Below are 20,350 nucleotides of genomic sequence, written 5' to 3' on the forward strand. Positions count from 1 at the left end.
CCTGTTTATTTGTTCTTGCAGTCTTGCATATTGGTTTTCATCAAAAAATGGCTTGATGTAAAGTGGTTTACATCAAGGGAAACATATGTATAAGAGTAGCAAACCAACAACAACACCCCAGTAATAATACTATTATGATTGAAATTTTATCCCGTCTTTCCACCAGATGGTGCTCAAGGTCAAGGTCAAACAAATAAATTAGGAATGAAATAACATAATAATATGCAGTAAAACAGCAATAAAACTTTAAAATCAGGTTAAATCAATTAATAACATCGGTACAAACTACATGAACCAATTGCACCATATTTATAATGGCCAACCAGCTTATAAACCAAAGCTTTGAATAAAAATGTCCTTGCCTGACAGCAGAAGGTTTTAAGAGATGGGGCCAGGTGGGCTTCTCTTGGCAAGGAATTCCAGAGCCTGAGGACAGCCATCCAAGAAGGCACTTTTCTTGATACCCTGCCATATGTACAGTAATTCAAGACACTGGCAGGAGAGAAAGAAAGGCCCTTCCTGAAGATCTTAAAGCTCCAGAAGACTCATGGGACAATATGATACTTCAGATAACATGGTCCCAAGTTGTGTCAGGCAGGGATGGGCAAGCTGTGACCCTGTTGAGGTGGTTGGACTCCAGCTCCTATCAGCCCCAGGCAGCATGGCCGATCATCAGGGATGATGGAAGTTGCAGTCCATCTGCACCTAAAGCAGGCATAGGCAAACCTGGCCCTCCAGATGTTTTGGGACTACAACTCCCATCATCCCTGACCACTGGTCCTGTTAGCTAGGGATGATGGGAGTTGTAGTCCCAAAACATCTGGAGGGCCAAGTTTCCCTATGCCTGATCTAAAGGGCCACATGTTCCCTATCCTGGGCTCAAGTCTTTGGAGGTCATAATCTTTGCATTGTAACCGAAAGCAGACTGGTTGCCATTGTGTCTGTTGTAACAAAGGAGTCACATGGTCCCCATGACTGGGCCTCATCAGTAATTTGTCTCCAGCATTTACGTTTTATTGCAGTGTTTCCTAGACTTGGGTGTCCAGCTATTTTCGGACTATAATTCCCATCATCCCTGATGTCTTGCTAGCTAGGGATGATGGGAGTTGTAGTCCAAAAACAGCTGGAGACACACGTTTGGGAAGCACTGCTTTATTTAGATACCTTAAACGTATTAGAAGGTAATGGATTGTCAATGTATTTCCTAGTCCTCCATAGTACAGACAGGACGTAAAGAGAAACCTTGGGCTCTCTAGTTGATGGGAAATCCCTTTCTGCCTTCAGCACACCCACTTTGTCTATATTGCTGCCTATATTGTCCTAAGGGTATTAACATCCAGACAATGCAGCTATTACAAAAAATGTATTTTCCTGTATCTTTACTATAGAGGGTCCATGCGCATAGGGAAAGACTTAATATTATTCACCAAGGAAGAGAATACAATGACAAGCCTCCTTTTGTCTCAGACGTTTTGTGAAACAGAAGGTCTCAGTGAGGTATGTCTGTCTTCATTCGTCATTTAAATATTTGTATCCTGTTTTGCCAATGATGTCATCAGGACCGGAACTTCTGGGGTGGGACTTCCTGGAATGGAACATCATTAATAAAACTCAAAATGCTGCTGGTATTTGATAGGGGGTATGCTATTCACACTGCTATCAGCACTGTCTCAAGTTACCTTTTCGGATGTGATGGGTGTGAGAGAAGCAGAATATCTCTGATTTGGGTCCACTCTCATTTTGTTTTTCTTTACAGGTTATAGTCCCAATTCTTTCATGGTCAAGTCATACAAGAGAGCCAATAATAGACAGTCCAGAGACATTTGCTACACAGTTGTCCATAATTTACAAATATTCACCTTTTAAGAATAATGCTGAAGTGATGAAGCAGTTTGATGCCATTTATGGAAAAACAGGTGACTTTTATTATCCCTGAAAGTTCTAATTAACCAATGCATTATAATTAGCGTTTTGAAGACTAAATATGGGTGCCAGGGGTTTTGTTTTATACTGGGTGCCTTCCTCCCCTGAGTAATTTTGGACCTTTGTTCATCAGTTGGCTCCTCTCACATGAATGAGATACAAACAAATTATTCTTTACCACCTCCCCCCCCCCCAGTAAAGGCAGTGTTCTCTTGACTCCACAAGAGCCCTACACTAGATCAGACAAAAGATCCATCTCATTCAGCATTTTGTTCCCTCAGTGGCTAAGCAGATGACTATGGGAATCTCACAATCGGGACAGGAGGGCAATGGCTCTCTCCAGTTCTTCCCAAGCCGCTGGCATTCAGGGGCATGCCGTCTCTGATCTGATGATAGTACACAGCCACCATGAGTATTAGCCACTGATAGACTTGTCCATTTGGAGACCCCCCCCCAAAAAAAAGATTTAATATCACCTAGACTTATGACAAAGTATTGTTGCATGCCACCCCAATCTCTCAATGCAAGATTTCAGGGGTTCCCATGCGCTTTCCCAGGGTTTGTGTTTCATTGGAAATGAGGCACAGAAGAGACTGTGGTATCTTTAGGATATATGGTTTACTTACACATATATGCAACCTGAGCCTGTGATGGAGGGGCTCACAGCATCAGCACCCCAGGAGGGTCTTTCCAGCAGAAATCAGACATGGCGCTCTCTCCCTTTCTCTCTGCCTTTCCAGTCTGGAGCTTTGCTTCTGTCTCACATATCTCAACTCTCTTTTGTCTTTCTAAGTAACAGGCAGTGGAGGGAGAGGGGCCCACCCCTTTGTCACACCCTTGGTTACCTTAAACTCCCATATTTAGCAGGCTCTTACCAGGCTGACTTGGCTATTCTAAGCATTAGAAAGGTCTCTGCCTAAAAGCTATTCCCCACCTCCCCAAACTCTTAACAGTATATTAATCTGGGGAGAGGGGGGAGTCTAATCTTGTGACTGGACCCCAGTTGTTACTTCTCTTCTACTTTAATTGGCATAAGAATTGTAAAACTGATATTTCAGTAATAGATTTTAACCTTCACACGTAGGAACCTTGCTGGTAATATACAATCTGAAACTCACACTCAATTTTGAGCCAGAACTTGATATCCTAACAGATGTAGAGGATATGTTGCTTGCTGTGTCACCTGAGAAGTAAGTTTCATAGTCATTTTCTGATTTTATGTTATACCTTTATTCTGTGGACATTTTGTGAGTAGCTTAGAGAGACTTTACAGAGCAAGCAAACAATACGTTGAATGGACAAAGGGTATGAATAAAAATACATATTTGGAAGATGCTCCATGCAAACAATCTGTTTTGCTTGGACACTAGAAACCACAGAATGCACTTACTGTACAATATGTTGGGGAACGGAATTTTACATCTGCTTTAATTTTGTAACGGTGTACTTTGAATCCCAAATTCTTCCATGTATTCCCCATGACAGGCAAATTCTAATGGATTAGGAGCAGAAAGAGAGAGAATAGCAGTGCAAACCTCTCTCTGTTTACTTGGGAGCAAATCCCATTGTGTTCGGTGGAGGTTATGCCCAGGAAAGTGTGCATGGGATTGCATCCTAAAAGAAGCTTCAAACAATAGGTGTGGTTCAGCTCACTGTTTGTGTGCACAGAGAGCGGGGTGTTGATGCCTCTGTGCACGCCAAGAAGGCCCAGTCAACTCACACCTCCTGGGTTCTCCAGTGGCTGGATGGAGGGTGGCCGGTGTAACATTCTGTTCAACTTGATGCTCTCTCCCTGCCCCCATTCCTTAACCTGGTATATATATTAGGGGACCGCAATCTTTATTGTACACAAGCAGTCCTTGATTTACACAGGGGTTACATTGCGGATCCCTGCATGCACTCACAGGGCTCATGTAAAACATTCCGCCCGCCCCCCCCCCATTCCACCCTTTTAGTGACGTTTTCAGGTCAATTTCGGGTTCTGCACTGTGCACGTAATCACGCATCATTTGGATGTGCATAAATTGGTCATTGCCTGTATAACCCCTCCTCCCGAGCTGTGCTGGTGTGAAGATAGCACAAAGACATGGCTCTATTTTTACCCAGGTGTAAGGTCATGTGTCCTATAGCAACACAGTGCAGGATTCAACATACTCACAAAGATCATGTGCTAATTCACAATAGTATTTGCCACATTTTAATTATATCCTGCTCTTCCTTGAGAAATACTAAAGCGGCTGACATGGGACTCCCGGCAAACCATTGAGCAGACCTTTATCTCTAGTTGGATCTACAGTCATACCTCGGGTTAAGTACGCTTCAGGTTGAGTACTTTCAGGTTAAGTACTCTGCGGACCTGGAAGTGTTTACTTCCGAGTTCCGCCGCATGCGCAGAAGCGCTCTATTGGCGCTGCGCACACGCGCGCTATCGCCGCTCAGGTTAAGTACTTTTCGGGGTACGAATGGCACCCCGGAACCAATTAAGTACTTAACCCGAGGTACCACTATAAATGTTATTTTTTAATCTACAATACTGTCTTATTTATTTTATAGTACAGTACATTGATTATTGCCTTCAGTTTCATTAAACAGTAAAATTCGTGTCGAATTGCTGTTTTAGGGGGTGTTTTTCATTGTCTGGAATGGATTAATCCACTTTCCATTACTTTCAATGGGAAAGTTCACTTCAGGTTAAGTATGCTTCAGGTTAAGTAAGGACTTCCAGAACCAATTAAGTACTTAACGTGAGGTACCACTGTATTAAACTCAGTATTTAAATTCTTCCCCAGGAGGTGGGTAGAATTGACAGCATTAAAAGTTTTAGAAAGTTAGGTTAATTTCATGCCTCCTCCAGATATGTATGTATAAGTTATGATTTGGGAAAGAATTGTATTGCACCTTGAAAGGCTTCAAGAGCACTTAAGTGAGAGCATGTTTTGAGTTTGTTTGTTTTTTGTTCAAGTGGATCACATGCCCAATTAATTTCCTCTATCCAGTAGAGTTCTCCCTTTGTGAGCCTAAAATTATTCTGCCTTAAAAACTTTTCTGTGTCAGCCTTCCAGAACGACAGTCGCTGAGAGCCTACACAGCTGTATTGTACTTAGAGCCACGAATGAAGATATTCATTCAAACCAAGGAAGTAGAAACCAAGCGTTTGCCTCATTGCTTTTACAGACCCAGGTGAGCCAGCTTTTCCTAAGACTGTTATAAAGCCAGATATTTAAATTTCCAAAGCAGTGTGCTTGAAAGCATTAGCTACTCTCTCTTTTTGGCCATGGAGAGAAATTGACTTTGATGGCGGAGCAATTTGTAATCTAAGCCAAGTTCAAATCACACTGCCAGGCTGGACTGCGCAAAAGGTAATCAGCTGTGACCAAACACTTTGACCCAGAACAAAGAACACTTTACATAAGATAATCACCGAACTGCGGGGGAGGGGTGTTGTTTGTTTTTCTGTGGATGTTTTCACTTGAGTGAAAGTTGCTCAGGCAATTCTGTAAAGGTGCCACTAAATGATTATAGACCACTTATAGAGGTCCTTTTTTAATGGACTCCTATTCTTATAACGTGTAATATGCAATTGAAGTACAGTTTAACAAGCTGAATGAATGTTCTGATAAGTTCCAGCAATGATAGGATCTGATCCAGTTCTAACTGCATTGAGTGATAGAGGGCCTATGAAGCGAGGAGGCAGGGATCTTGAATATTCAGTTTAGCAGTACGGTTGATGGTGCTTCATTTTTGGCAAGTGTACTCATTCAGTTTTCAGATGACTGAGTCTTCTGTGAATTGAAAGGACTTGGTGATGACACACACACACACACACAAACACAAGTGAATACCACTAAAACATTAAAAATAAATAAATTTACCAGATAAATTCTAACAGAAGAATGCCCGTCCTTGGGATAAAAGGAAATCCAAATGATGCCTCTGTCACCATGTAGATTAGGCATCCCCAAACTTTGGCCCTCCAGATGTTTTGGACTACAATTCCCATCTTCCCCGACCACTGGTCCTGTTAGCTAGGGATCATGGGAGTTGTAGGCCAAAACATCTGGAGGGCTGCAGTTTGGGGATGCCTGATGTAGATCATGATTCTGAATCCTATATCAGTTATGGATGGCACAACTGATTTTTTTTTTTTAAGTATTTCATGCACCTTTGAGTCCTGAGCAAAGTCAGTTGACTGTAGGGCACAAGGATTCTGCATACCCTGTCCTCGCTTGTGCATGGAAGTCCTTGCCATCATAGCTGCCAAGTTATCCCTTTTTTACAGGGATTTTCCCTTATGCTGAATAGGCTTCCTCGCGAGAAAAGGGAAAACTTGGCAGCTATGCTTGCCATTCCCATCTGCAAAATGGAAATAATAGGGGTCAATTTCATTGGGTTATTATAACGATTTGTCTTTCATATGGCATGTCAGATAACTTTTATCCATGACTGTGTTTTTCTTGTCTTCACAGGATGTATCCATACATATCATCTTCATTCAAACATGCTGCTAGAAATGAGCTGGAAAAGGCAGAAATGGATGTGAAGGCTGGTAGGCATTGTCCTGTAACCTTAATAGTTTTAATACTAAGTGCGGTTGCCAGCATTGTTTGTAAAGGGATGCTTTTGTGCATCACTTCTAATTTTGCTTCGCAGCAAATAACTTCCAGCATCTGTGGAGCAAATCTAGTTATGCATCTCTTTCCCATTGTGGGATGACTTTTGCCGTTGTACTTTGTGGATCACCAATTGAATAGAAAATAATAATAATAAATCCTTCCAGCAGCACCTTAGAGACCAGCTAAGTTTGTCATTGGTATGAGCTTTCGTGTGCATGCACACTTCTTCAGATGCACATGAAAGCTCATACCAATGACAAACTTAGCTGGTCTCTAAGGTGCTGCTGGAAGGAATTTTTTTATTTTGTTTTGACTACGTCAGACCAACACGGCTACCTACCTGTAACTAGAACCAGTTGAATAGGAACAACAATGGGTTTAGTACACAAAGAATGGTGTAGGCATCACATTTTGGATAGCCCAGGGGAAAACTGGGTTGTATCCAATGCCCGTCCTTCCATGCACACAACAGGTTTCCATATTTGCAATTAAACCCATTCTCAAATTCGGCTCCAGAAAACCAAATTCTGATGGAAATAAGCACTTCTGGGGTTTGTGTTCAGAGAACGGGGGGGGGGGGGAGATCACTTGGACTACAGAATGCTAAAGTAAGTGGAATGGGGAAGTTGAAGGGAACATCAGATGTCAATCAGATGGTGGGATTTCTGTCATTTGGAAGAGGGTGGAGGATATACCGGTAGGTGACTGACTGCCTGTCTGCATTCATCCAAGACTTTGAATTTGTTTTCATTGTTCCTCAGATAAACAGAGTGTTGACTCAGCTATACAGCTGCAAATGAAACGTTTAAGTGTGTTTTAAGTGCAATATACAATGTGGCACTTGCTGGCGATGGCGAGGCTTATGGAAGATTCAATGCATTTTTTTAAAAAAAACGCTTTTAAAATGCATTTTCAAAACGTTCTTTTAATAAGTGTATAGATTCCACCTCTTGGATAATTGTCAGTGAAGGTTTGAACATCTACCTAAAACCTGCACCTTCACTTTTAACTGTTAATAACTTGTTCTGCCTCCGCTGCCAGAGGCAGCGTGCCTCTGAATGGGAGGGGGCTTTCTAGGTAGCCGAACCCTCACCCTTAGAAGCCATGCAAATGGCTGCAGGAGAGGGGCAATGAGCAACATCCCGGAAGGGGTGTTTCTAGGACAAAGGTGAAACTGTGAAGCTTCCTTGTTATTTTTGCTGTTGGATGCTGCATTTTGTTTAAGTAATCATGTTATATTTATAGTTTTGAAATGTGGCCTTTTTTGTATTTTACTATACTTGCTACAGTATGTTAGGAAATAGTCACTATGTTATGGTTTCGCAGTGTTGCTGTGAAATTGCTTTTGTACTGTTTGTTTGAAATGCCTTCCTGTTTTCTTTGCTGTTGAGCGTGATTTTTATTTTTTATTTTGGTGGGAAAGCAGCGTACCAGTAAAATGAATGAACGACTGCCAGACACTGGGAACCACAGGAGTGGGGAGAGAGCTGTTGTGCTCAAGTCCTGTGTTTGGGTTTCCCAATAAGCATCTGGATGACAACTTTGAGAACAGGATGCTGGGCTAAACAGGCTGTTGGCCTGATCCTGCATGTTCTTAAAACTGTGACACCACAGCAAGTGCCAAGTACAAATATCGCTGCATGTTGAGGAAAATTGGTAGATAATTCCCTCATACTACTGGAATGCAAAAGTGGCAGATTTAAGAATTGCCTTGAATAAAGCTGCATGGAGTTGCATTTGAAAAGTAGTAATGTCATGAAATGAATGGGAAGATTTCAGTTTTCTACAGTCTCTGACACCTCTCCCCGCCCCCCCTGCCCCACACCACTTTTCAATTGGGCCTAGTCGCTGGGACGATGCCTTCAGAAGTTGACCCCGTTCTACAAACAGAGTCAGCAAATTTATTATCTCACATATGCTAATAAAGTTAAATTTATTATCTCACATATGCTAATAAAGTTAAATTTATTAAAGTGATATGCTAATAAAGTTTACAAATTTATTGTGGCATGTATGCTTTTTGTCCATTTATTCAGATGCATGAAGCGTTATCTAGAGTTAAAGAGTTTTATGTTTTATGGCTGGGGGATGAGGGGAGGGGATTGTAAACAGGGAGGTCAGAAAGGAAATGAAGCAAGTACTCTTCCCCAAATGTGCATAGGTTAGAGGGGAAGGCAAGTGTGTGTTCATGTGTATATCACCTGAGCTTGTTTAATGGCAAGGTGCCAAATGGAGTTAACATTTTTGACTTAATGGTGTGTTGCGTTCTTCCTGTGTGTGGCAGATCGGGTTACGGTAGTTTCTCTCCTGCGTGGTTTAACAGGTGCCTTTGCTTATACCTATAGCTGAAGGTGCTGTGAGAGAAGCCAAGAGCAAGCTACAGCAGTCACAGGACTCCCTCTTCCAGGAAAAACTTGAGGTATAGTAACAAGGATTAAAATGTTTGAGATATTTAGGGTGTGCTGTTATTTCCTCACCCACCCACCCACCCAAAGGGCACAGTCCTACCTGGGAAATACCCGGGGTGAATGAATGAAAGCTGTGCAAGAACATGAACGCAACCACCTTTCAGGGGCAGACTGGCCAAATCCAGGCTGGGAAAGTATATATTCTGCCTCAGGGTTCCTGAGAATTAGGGGTTGGAGCGAGAAATGAAAGAAGTCGCAAAGGCTAGGCTCCTCATAGTTAAGAACCTGGCCAATCCACAGTGTTCAAGCTTCCTACCTGACATAGGGGCTGATGTTGCAATACCTTGTTTTTTACGGACCTGAAGAAGAGGGCTCTGATACACAGTGCATGATGTTACTTGAAGATCCACCTTACCCTTTGTGTGCCACTTCAGTCTGCAGAATGGGCACTTCGACATGCACCACCCAATGTTTGCACTTATAAGGAATCAATCTCTTAGTGTCACATTCTGGAACTTCCAGCCTGTGGCTCCTTCGCTGTTCTGTTTTTTGTTCCTGCGGGGGGGAAACCCCACATTTTTGTTTAGGCAAACCTAACCAGAGATGTAGAGTTGATACACATTTTAATATGTACATATATGTTATAATGAATATTTTAAACTGCTGGTTTTATTCATATTTTGTGAATAACTTTACAAATGTTAAATAATTGATTTTTAAGGTTAATTTATTCTTAACTCTGACTTTTACTGATGCATTTTAATGCATAATTTATTTCATGTAAACCACTTCCAGGTTTTTAAAATTAAGCAGAATCTCTAATACCGATCCCCTGCATTTCACTGGCCTTGAGTAAGGTGACTTCCCAGTGAATTGTGTCCAAAGTCTGTGCTTTATTTCGCAAGCCGCTTTTATTGGCCCACAATTGCCAGAGCAGAGTGTCAACTTTTTCCACATTTGGCTGTGTTCCTTGGATAGACTTAAAAGATAATTGCTCAGAAGTATAGGCCATGAACGGTGTTAATGCTAGGCTTTTGAAAGTTTTGCCTAGCATGACCTTTAAACAGTGGGGAAGATTTTCCAATCCTGTTAATTGCCTATTTACTATTGCTGAGGACTCTTAAAGTCGTTATTAAGCTGCATTGGCTTCAGATTCAATTATTTCCTAAAGAGTGTTTAGAAGGCACTTTCCACTTCAGAAGACTTTCAATGTGATAATTATGTAGACTAATTGCACCTGCGCAAATTATCATTTATATTCATAGGAACGTTCACTATTATACTAATCCCCATTATACTGATTTACAAGCCTTCCACAACTATCACTATGATTAATGCTTTGAATGCACCACCTAAATATTTGCATGGTGTGAAAAGTGTGCTAGGCGCTGTACATAAATAAACGTGACACAGTCCAAGACAAGGCAATTTAACTGCTTATTTTTAAGCCCTATTCAGATATCAGTTTCCACACAGTCTCCATAATTAAACTACAGAACTCGCTCCCACAGGAAGCAGTGGTAGGTGGCTTTAAAAGAGAATTAGACAAAATTCATGGAGAAGGCTATTGGTTTCTACTCACCTTATGACCCACCAGAGGTCTGCCACCCCCCTTGCAAGAACCTGAGAGAATGTTGTGGCTCTTGACAGAAAATAAGGTTGTCAAACCCCGAAGGAACGCGATGGAGTTGTAATCCAGGAGTTTCCAATAAACAAGTGTAACACAGAAAAGAATGCTTAATTTTAGAATAAAGTGTGGTGTCATGGTTAGAGAGCCAGACTAGGATCTGGAAGACCAGGATTAAGCGAGGGGGTGGGGACCATGTACACCCCCTTGAGTTCCTATGCAAAAAGGGTGGGCTGTAGATGAAACAGATAAATAATCTCTGGGAGGCTCTTGGAATGCAATATGTGCTCAAAGTAACTTATTCTACTGCTCTTCCTTTGTGCCGCTCTTTCCTTTCGGTGATGGGGGTGCTCAGCTTGCATTAATGGATGCAATGGAGAATGAAAAGGAAATGAGGGAAACAGTGAAAGACAAGCAGAGGCAAGTTAAACGAGACTCTGGTTTACTTTTGGTGAAATGGTGTTACGACAGAAGAAAGGGGAGCGAGTGCAAAAATAAACCCAGCCTGCCTAAAATGACCAGTTGAAGCATGGGCACCTGTGGGGGCTATATATTCCTGGCATTGTGTTTTCACAGTTCTGTAGACATTGAAACATTTCTGAGAGTTTACCCCCATTGTTCAAACTTTCCGTTGTAAAGAAAAAAGGGCAGCCTCTTTCTAACACTGAAAGTCACTGTTCAATATGGCTACTATGAAGAATGGGGCTTAAAGCCAGTGCTGAATCACTTGGGAAAACGTTTTTCAGCAAACCATGGTGTCAGATGAAGGGTTTCCCTTTGCCCATGTGGTTTGAAATCGAACCACACAGGCAAAGGGACGTGGCTTTGTAGGCGCTGGCGATCAGGGAGTTGCAACCTTGCTTGCACCAGAACTGGTGTCATGTATGATGTCAGATGTATGCCGGGTGGGTGTGGCTTGGACAAAACTGCTCTACATGCCAGATGGAGAGGCTTCCCAGGCCTAACTAGGCCCACAGGCTGGAGTATCCTTGCTGCTATTGTAAAGAAACAGGAAAAACAAAGGACCCTTGTATATTTCAAGCAGTATCACACCATTTGAAGCAGCCGTGGCTTTCCCCAAAGACTGCTGAGAACTGTAGTTTGTTACGATTGCTGAGAGTTGTTAGGAGACAACTCTGTTCCCTTCCCAGAGCTACCATTCCCAGAGTTCTATGGGAAGAGGGATTGATGTTAAATGACTGAGAATTGTAGCTCTGTGAGGAGAACAATTCTCAGCACCCTTAACAAACTACAGGTCTCAGGATTCGTTGAAGGAAGCCATGACAGTTTAAAGTGGTATGATACTGCTTTAAAGGTATAGTGCAGATGGGGCCATCGTCTCAGGAGTGTGGTTTGTAGTTCTAATTGGAACACCAACCTAATGCCATTGACACTTCTCCTGCATTTGAGGCAATTTTCAAAATCATTGTGGAGTCATACAGTGAAACCTATCCATGCCTACTTCAGAATAATTAACCATGAGTTCAGTGGTGCTTACTGTCAAGTGTTCATGAGACTGACGTCTCAGTGGAAATGTTGGAAATTGCTCATGAGCCACACTTCTGAAACATAGAATAAATATGTGTTTAATAATGGTGCATGGGTTAAACATTTTTGCCTCAGAGCAAAATCGGATTCTTTCCTGATTTATCACATAAAATTGGGTTAAATCCATAGTTATGCCCACAATTTACAGTCATACCTCGATTTACGACTGCCGCGGTTTGCGACCAATTGGTTTGCGACCGTCGCGGACCCAGAAGTGTTTACATCTGGGTCCCGCGGTGCACGGATGTGCAGAAGCGATCGCAGCGCACGCATGCGCAGAAGTGCTGTATCGGTGCTTCACGCATGCACAGAAGAGCCGCTCCGTTTACGACATACATGGGGAGCGACCAGCTCCCCGGAACGAATTGTGGTCGTAAACCGAGGTATGACTGTACTTGTGGAAGTCAGTAGCCTTCAAAATGAAGTTAAGTGCAATGGGAAAATCTTTTATAAAGTTTTGTTCGTTTTCTGTTTAGAAATCTGAAAAAACCAAAAAAGCTCTTCTTAACATTTGGAGTCAACATTCTGAACAGAAGTCAATATGGCATGCTTATCTACAGCAATAAACGCTTGATCAAGATGTTTGAGAAAGTGGGACCACAGAAGAATAGAGGATCTTAGTAAGTTTTCTTCCTTTTTCAATGTTTTAGGGCCACCTTTCAGGGTTACTTGAAAATACATTTATGCTACATGCCAGTGGGCTTGCTCCAAAGTTCTCCTTAAAGATAGAAATATTCTCTGCGTCATTTTGAGTATTATTTCAAAGGTTAACGGGTGACTTTGGGATAGTTACTCTCTCCCAGGCCAACCTCCTGCACAGGGCTGTTGCACGGATGAAATCAAGGTGGAGAGAAAACCATATTCTCTGCTTTGAGTCCTTGGAAGGAAAGTGGTCCTGAGTTAAATCCATCTTTTGAAGTTGGTGTTAGCATTGGGAGGAAATCCCCCTCGTTGGTTGGCAGTGATTTATAGCAACATTAAGACTGTGACGTGAAAGCGTTGTCACACATTGGGTGTTGTCACACATTGGGTGAGCAACCGGTTGAAAACATAATATGAGCCTTCTGGATTGGACGAAATGGCCCACCTAGTAAACATCCTGTTCTTGGCCAACTATGGGAAACCTGAAAGCAAGACCTGAGCATCACAGCGCTCTCCCAATCTATGACTCCCAGCAAGGGGCATTCAGGGGCATACTGCCTCTGACACCTGAAGCATAGCATAGTTACCAGGTGTGTACCTGACTCATGCAGTCTGCTCTGCACAAAGACAGGACCACAGGTGTAAATGCCCTGCTGATCTCTCTCTACTGTGTCTGGAGCAAGGTCGTTTCTAGATTCGCGGCTGCATCCTGTCTCTTATTTCTGCAGTGGTACCATCACAGTCAAAGGTGTATTCCTTTTTTATTATTATATTGCCCGTAAGGGTGTTGTTGTGGCTACTCTTGAGTAAGGACGCCCAAGTCCGTACTTGTCTTTAAAGGTTTTATTGTGCATAATATTTACAGTGCAGAGATAGCAGAAAACATGACCTCCTAGTCACTCGCAGAATCCGGGAGTGGACGTTTCCTGTTGTGTGACCAGCATAAGAGCTCGGGTACCCCGAAACGCCTCCTCCCGACCTTACGTTTTGTGGCGCGCCTCAATTCGGGCGCCGGAAGGGGCTGCCTGTTCCCCTCCACCTCTTGGTCAAGGCAGCACAAAGGCTCTCCAACATCACTGAACCTTGCCTCCTCAATATCGCTAACTTCCTCATTCCCCCCACCTGACCAACTGCTGCTCTCACTGGGCGAAGAGCTGGTCAACAGGATGGGAGGGGGGTTCCCTGTAGGAAGGTCCCCTGACATTGCTGAACCTTCTCTCCTGAGAAATCATGCATCTAGTAGTCCAAACACAAGATGGGGGAAAGGAGGGCACCCATTCCAAGGTGTCAGGCAAGCATCTCTGGGCAGGATACCACATAGCTGAGGTGCCACCACGAAGAAGGACCTCTCCTCTGGAGCCACCACCTCACTTCACTTGTCAGGGATCCCTGGAGCACGGTCCCTGGAGAAGATACTAAATTTCAGACAGGAATATGCAAACTACCTTGCATGGTAGTTGTATGGCTAACTGAGACTGGCAAATAGTTTTATCTGCCCTGAAACTTTGTAATTTATTTATTGCATTATATCCTGCATTTGCTCCATGGTGTTCTTGGTGGTGTACATGGTTTCCTCCCCGCACCCCCATTTAATCCTTGCAACAACCCTGTGACCCAAGTTAGGCTGAGAGGCAGTGACTGGACCAAGGTCACCCTGTGAGCTTCATGGCTGAGCAGGGATTTGACCTGTTGTCTCCCAGGTCCATAGCTGCCAAGTTTTCCCTTTTCTCGCGAGGAAGCCTATTCAGCATAAGGGAAAATCCCTTTAAAAAAGGGATAACTTGGCAGCTATGCCCAGGTCCTAGTCCAAATTTCTAACCACTACACCACACTGCCAGTTTGGACTCACTATAAATCCAAATTATTTATTCTAAACCCTAAATATTATAAGATTTTACCAAATTGAACTTCAGCCACTGTATCTTAGTTTTTTTTAAAGCTACATCTAAAATCAGGCCCTGCCCACTGTGTAATCTAAACTATGTTTTTATAATTGCAGTTTTGCTTCCGGAGCTGTAGGGATCGTGGATGTGCCATGCGAAGTCATGGAGCCAACGCACAACAAGCAGGCCTTTGTAAACACTAGGGAATATAACCACTTGTTGAAGGCAATGGAAAACTGTCTTATTCAGTATTGGAAAGACATAGGATTAAGTAAGTAGTGGGCCCCATTTACAATGCCTTGCAGTAGTCTAAGCAGGAGTTTACCAAAGCGTACAACTAAGCAGCCCCATGGTGTCCCCATAAAACCCAGCCCTATATGTGCTCCTCTGTGCACTGAATAATTCACAGTGTGGAGCCTCCACTTCATGACAGACCCTTCTTAATGGGGTGCATGGTGACAGTTTTGAAAACAAGAGGTTCTTTGTGGTGAGCTCATCTAAGCTGAGCGTGCTCTGGTCCATGGGGTCACGAAGAGTCGGACACGACTAAATGACTAAACAACAACATCTAAGCTTCGCGCAACAAAGTCATCCCTGTCCAGTCTAAATGGTCCCTGCACATCTGATTTGTCATACAGGGCAAAAGCTGTTAATAAATAAATGCCGGCTCTTTTGACTCTTTAAAAGGTCTTTCAGGGGCTACCTGATCAGTAATTGAGCTGCTAATGTATGAGTTTCAAGCATTAGGAGCCTTTGGGCAATTACAATTCTGGCCTTAAAAGCACGTTATGTGAACAACTACCCTTAATGTATCAGAATGGCTGAGTGACTAAGCTTCTGACTCATCCTTCCACCGGTTCAGCCCTTTCCCTGCACCAAGATACACAAAAGTTTGCTGGACTTGTAATAGATAATGGGAGCCATTTATTTTCCAGGCGCTCTGATTCCGTGCCAGCTGCTGCCAGTAATGCAATAATGCTACAAAGTCAGAAGGCTTGGGGGCCCATGGAAGCATCTCTCCAGGGCCAGATAAGGGGTGGCCATGGCATGGTTCCCTCCGTGTGGTTTTCTTCTTGTTGTATTTCTAATATATTCTGCATTTTACGGAGAATGGTGTGGAATGGAGCAATGTCCCTCCTCTCAAAATGTGAGAATTCGATACTAGGGCCAGTTCCAGGTTTTTGTGGGCTTTGAGTGACAAGACGATCTGCGGGTTCCATCCCTTTCCTTACTCGGCTACGAGTGATCACCAAAGATGTTTCTAAGTACACCCCTGGCTTCATGTTTCATCCCAGCCTCTTTTCAGCCCATTCTTTCTCAGATAAGCAGACACATTCCTTGATCACCTTGACCAAAGGTGCATTAAAAAAGAAAGGGAAGAACACACCAAGAGGATACAAAATGTGCATCTACTGTGACTTTGATTACATGGTAGAGTCCATGCAAAAAGGAAAAATGCATGCAGCGATCCATGCAAAATTTATATCAACACCCATTCAGGTTTTAGGTTCACAAAAACACACACCAATTGACTCAACATGCATAGGAATTGGTTGAAAGGCTTGTCACTGCCAAAGCAGTGGTGAAGGACAGAATGGTCAGTTTATGCTTTAAAAGAGTCAATAGCTAGTCCTGGGTAGTTCAGAATGTTAAGTATTAAATTCAGAACAGACCAGGAGATGCAGGGAGTTCAGGATCTAATGGAGAGGAATGCAACCATTGTAGGATCCCAGTGGAGGGATAACAATTTTAATATAATGGCAAGAGAACCAAAACGTCTCAGGGCCAGGCTTGGCTTGAGTACTGCTAATGAGCCTCTCCAAACAGAAGAAACAAGGCATGGCGGCATGGGAACAAGGGGCGAATAGAAAGGAGATGGGAAAGTGCAAGGTATTTCTCGCTAATAAAATCTGACAAGCAATTGCTATTCACCTAGCAGAGAGGCTAGAAGAACAGGCAAACACATTTGTGCATTCTTTTTGCAAAATCAGATCTGTGTGCATATGCAAATGCTTTTGATAAGCTGCATTTTGGAATCTGAATGCCGTTGCTCTGATGCCCTTTTAAAAATCTGGTTTTAATCATTAATATTTATGTGAATTTTGAATGTTTTAAATAATGTACCAAAGCTGCTTCTTTTTTCCCCTTCCCCGTCTTTGGCTTTGCCTTCCAAATAGTTTGGATACTTTTCCTTGGTTAACTACGAAAGATCAGATGCACTTTCTCCAATAGCTGAGTGCCAATAGCAATTATAGTCTCTCTTTCCCCCTCTCTCTGTGTGCTCTTGCTTTATATAGAAGAAAAATGCACAGGTAGTTGTGCAGCCTTAGGCAGGCAGCCAAAACAGAAGATGTGAAGCCTCTGGTGGATGAAATTCAGATTAGCGGGTCACAAAGTGTGTAGGACTATGACAAATGAAAGGCTAATGCTAATTGTGCCACTTGGAATCATGTCACATTTTTTATCATTTATATTACTGGCATGGAGAAGCAATGCTCATAAAGGTGGGGTGGAGATATTTACCTATTTCCTCTTAAGGGAATTGTAATGATATTCAAACCCCACCCCTCCTATTCACACGAAAGAGATCCGTTAGTATCAGTTAGGCCTAACTGCAGTGTGTATGTCTTTTCATTGCAAGCATGGCAGATGTAGGGTTAATCCTTCCCATGTCCTGTGTTCCTGTGTTCCCAATGAGTATCAACCCTAGGCCTGTAATTAATTAATGTATATATATGCCATGCTTGCAGTGTGATTCCTGTCTCATTAAACCAGTGGTAGTCAACAAGGACTACAGCCTCCATTAGCCAGCGCAGTCAGTGGCGAGGGATGATGGGAGTTGTAGTCCCACAACATATGGAGGGGGTTCCACATTGGCTACTCCTGAGTTAAACCCTAAGCTCCAATCACAAAATTCACCCGACCCTCGCTCTCTTTCATAACCATGTGCCAGGAAAGCTTGTTGATCTTCCCTTCTTCCACATGGCTTTCCCACTACTGAATCCCATTCCTTTAGGTTATACTTCTATTCTTAGGTAAAGTGTCTCACTGTCTGGGGACCAGAGATGTCTGAGCACTGGCCAGCCAGCAGCTCTCTTCTTAAAGGCAGCCTTCTATAGAGCAACATCAGAGCAATCTGGCCCTGGCGTGTTGTCTCACTGCTGGCAATGGGTCCAACATAACATTGCAACGATTTGTCTCCCGAGGTCAAAAAGAAGAAGCCTTGTTCTGGAACGATTTTGGGTATCTGAGTAACAAGTGGTCTGAAAAACCTTCAGAGAGCATCCAGTACAAGAGAAGGCGGGCTGTGGAAATCCCTGACATTGTTCAGTGTGGTGAGTTTCTACATTTGGACAAATAGGAAGACGAGGCAGGGGGAAGGTAGGACTCAGCGGGGTGAAAATGAGAGTTCTTTGTTCTTTGACTTCAAATACCTTCGTTCGAGCTTTCCTCTTCACAGATGCCGTGCACTGCTGTGTTTTTCACTTTATTCTTCTTTGAAAGGATCCTCTTATAAACAACTCCTTTGTTTCACTTTTTGCTGCCGTTAAAAGCACACTGTGGGGGCAGCTAATGTAACAGGTCTCCTTCATGTTTTGTTATAAAGGCTGTCGGCATATAACTTGAGTGGCTTTGCAGGCCTCTGTGTGGGATAAAGAAAACTGTAGGCAAGTTGCCAGCTTTTTGTTTCTAGGGCTTAAAAAAGAAGGCACACACATAAATCTACACATGCACCTGTTTTTAAATTTTTCACTGCAAGAGATTGCCTTTTTGGGGTGGAATGTAGGAGAGATGCACAAACAGAATAGGCTCAAAAAGACTAGGAGGGACTTTGGGAAAGGCCTATTTTAGGACTCACACTGAAGATCTTGTGTATGCTACCTGTTTGTCAAAGGACCATTATAGAAACATTATTTCTTTCAAGAGAAACACCTTTGCTCAAATAGTTTTTATCTCATTTGTGAACAAAGTTGTCAGGGGGTTGAGAATTAAAGAGCAAAAATGCAGGCAATCGACCACAGTGCCATATTAAATCAATTGTGCTGTTACTGTTTGTAATAATTAATTTTTATTTAAATCTGTTAATTTCGTTCACTAGATATTTGCCTCAAATGGAGACTCCTGTCATTTGACACCGATATAAACCACGGAGGGCATCACAGCATCTGGAACTGCAGACAGAATCCTAACCCTCTCGAAAATAAGTAAGCTTTTCCATTTCACTCAAACCTACATTATTATCTAGTCAGCAGAGATCTCTCTTTTCTCACTATTCATAGTAAGAGGCACACTTCAAAAACCATCTTGCCCAACAATCTCCTGTAGGAAATCACACACATGCAAAAATGCATAACATGATATGAAAAGAAGTGTAATGCTGGCAAGTATTTTATAGTCATACCAACTTTAGCATGTATCTTGGAAATGACTTCCTGCAAGGCACCTCCAAGACACATGTCCACTTCTGTTTATTAATGTGCATTAAAATATAACATTGGAAGTGTAATTCAATTTATCTGTTCTTAAATGTATACCCCAGCTTTTCTCCAAAGAGCTCAAGGGGGCAAACATACTTTCCCCCCAGTAGTTTCTCTCTGTTTTTCAAGCAGCCCTTCCTGGAGATATCAGGGGTTGAACCTGAGAACTCCGGGATGCAAGGCAGATGCTGTGCCACTGAACTATGTGCCCATCCTTGCCTATGCCATTCAGAGAGATGGCATAGACGTTTCTTTCTATTGGATTGATAAAAGTCAATACTGTATTACTTACTAGGTGTGATGTACCAGAATGTTTGCCCCCCATCCCTTTGGGCACCTTCAACCCAACTAAGTCACATGACAAACAAAAGCTTGTCGTAGAAGCCATTCGGCAACGTAAATGGAGGCTGGAAAATCTGGAACAGGTAAGCTGCTTCCTGAGATTTGTACAAACATCCATATACAAGTAACTCTGCAATTGCATACATTCGGCACGTGTGTGACCACTGATGCGTGCACCATTTTCAGCCCTGGAAGGGGGCAGAACTGGGGCACTGTGGGCTTACGCACACAGTTTGTCAGAACGCAACCCCCATGCAAACAGGGAGTTGCCTGTCGTTATATAAGTTTCAATGTGGAATTGGATATTTGGAATTTAAGGTTTCCCTTTTTTATTGAATGTGCTTAGGGTAAGACTGAAATTTCTAATAGTCAAATGTAAAGAGACATTGGGGGGGGGTTCTAGGCACAAAAACTCTTCTAATAATTTTCTCCTCTCTCCCCCACCCCACTTTTACACTGGAAATATATAATATAATTATAATATAATATAATTATAATATATAATAATATATAATAATAGTAGCAGCAGCTGTGGAGCTCTTTCTGGTCTGTATGTATTCTCAGCCCCTGAAAAGAAAAGAAAATTATGAGAACTATTTCCAGAAAAGTATTTTCTGCAGTCCCAAGTCTTAAGTTTGTTCAAAGAACACAATTGCATTTATATTATAAGATCATAGCTTCTGTTTATAAGAATTATGAATAGATTAAAATGCATGCTTGTAAATTCTTCTGTTCTTACCTTATAGAAACTTCACTTGATAGAACCCCATACAATTGCCCAGCCTACAGCCGACAGCAAAACTCGTAAGGATGTGAGTAACTTGGATTGCAGACCTATGCTTGGGAATAAGTACCATTGAGATCAGTGGAACTGCCTTCTGAAGAG

At 42.6% G+C, this 20,350-nt stretch overlaps 1 protein-coding gene across 1 annotated transcript in view; it reads left to right on the plus strand.

The window, feature by feature from the left end:
- The window catches only part of MORC1 (MORC family CW-type zinc finger 1), a 48,687-nt gene that overhangs the window by 15,478 nt on the left and 12,859 nt on the right, over positions 1–20,350 (plus strand). Inside the window, exons 6-18 of the mRNA XM_088668079.1 lie at positions 1,389–1,497; positions 1,757–1,916; positions 3,008–3,113; positions 4,978–5,103; positions 6,390–6,469; positions 8,882–8,957; positions 10,920–10,991; positions 12,596–12,739; positions 14,761–14,915; positions 17,851–17,979; positions 18,744–18,849; positions 19,418–19,547; positions 20,211–20,276. Coding sequence (XP_088524205.1) covers positions 1,389–1,497; positions 1,757–1,916; positions 3,008–3,113; positions 4,978–5,103; positions 6,390–6,469; positions 8,882–8,957; positions 10,920–10,991; positions 12,596–12,739; positions 14,761–14,915; positions 17,851–17,979; positions 18,744–18,849; positions 19,418–19,547; positions 20,211–20,276 — 1,459 coding nt within the window. The remainder of the gene's footprint in view (positions 1–1,388; positions 1,498–1,756; positions 1,917–3,007; positions 3,114–4,977; positions 5,104–6,389; positions 6,470–8,881; positions 8,958–10,919; positions 10,992–12,595; positions 12,740–14,760; positions 14,916–17,850; positions 17,980–18,743; positions 18,850–19,417; positions 19,548–20,210; positions 20,277–20,350) is intronic.

The sequence above is a fragment of the Zootoca vivipara genome, chromosome 4 (genome assembly GCF_965207765.1).
Source record: "Zootoca vivipara chromosome 4, rZooViv2.hap1.1, whole genome shotgun sequence".
In the NCBI taxonomy this organism is placed as follows: Eukaryota; Metazoa; Chordata; class Lepidosauria; order Squamata; family Lacertidae; genus Zootoca; species Zootoca vivipara.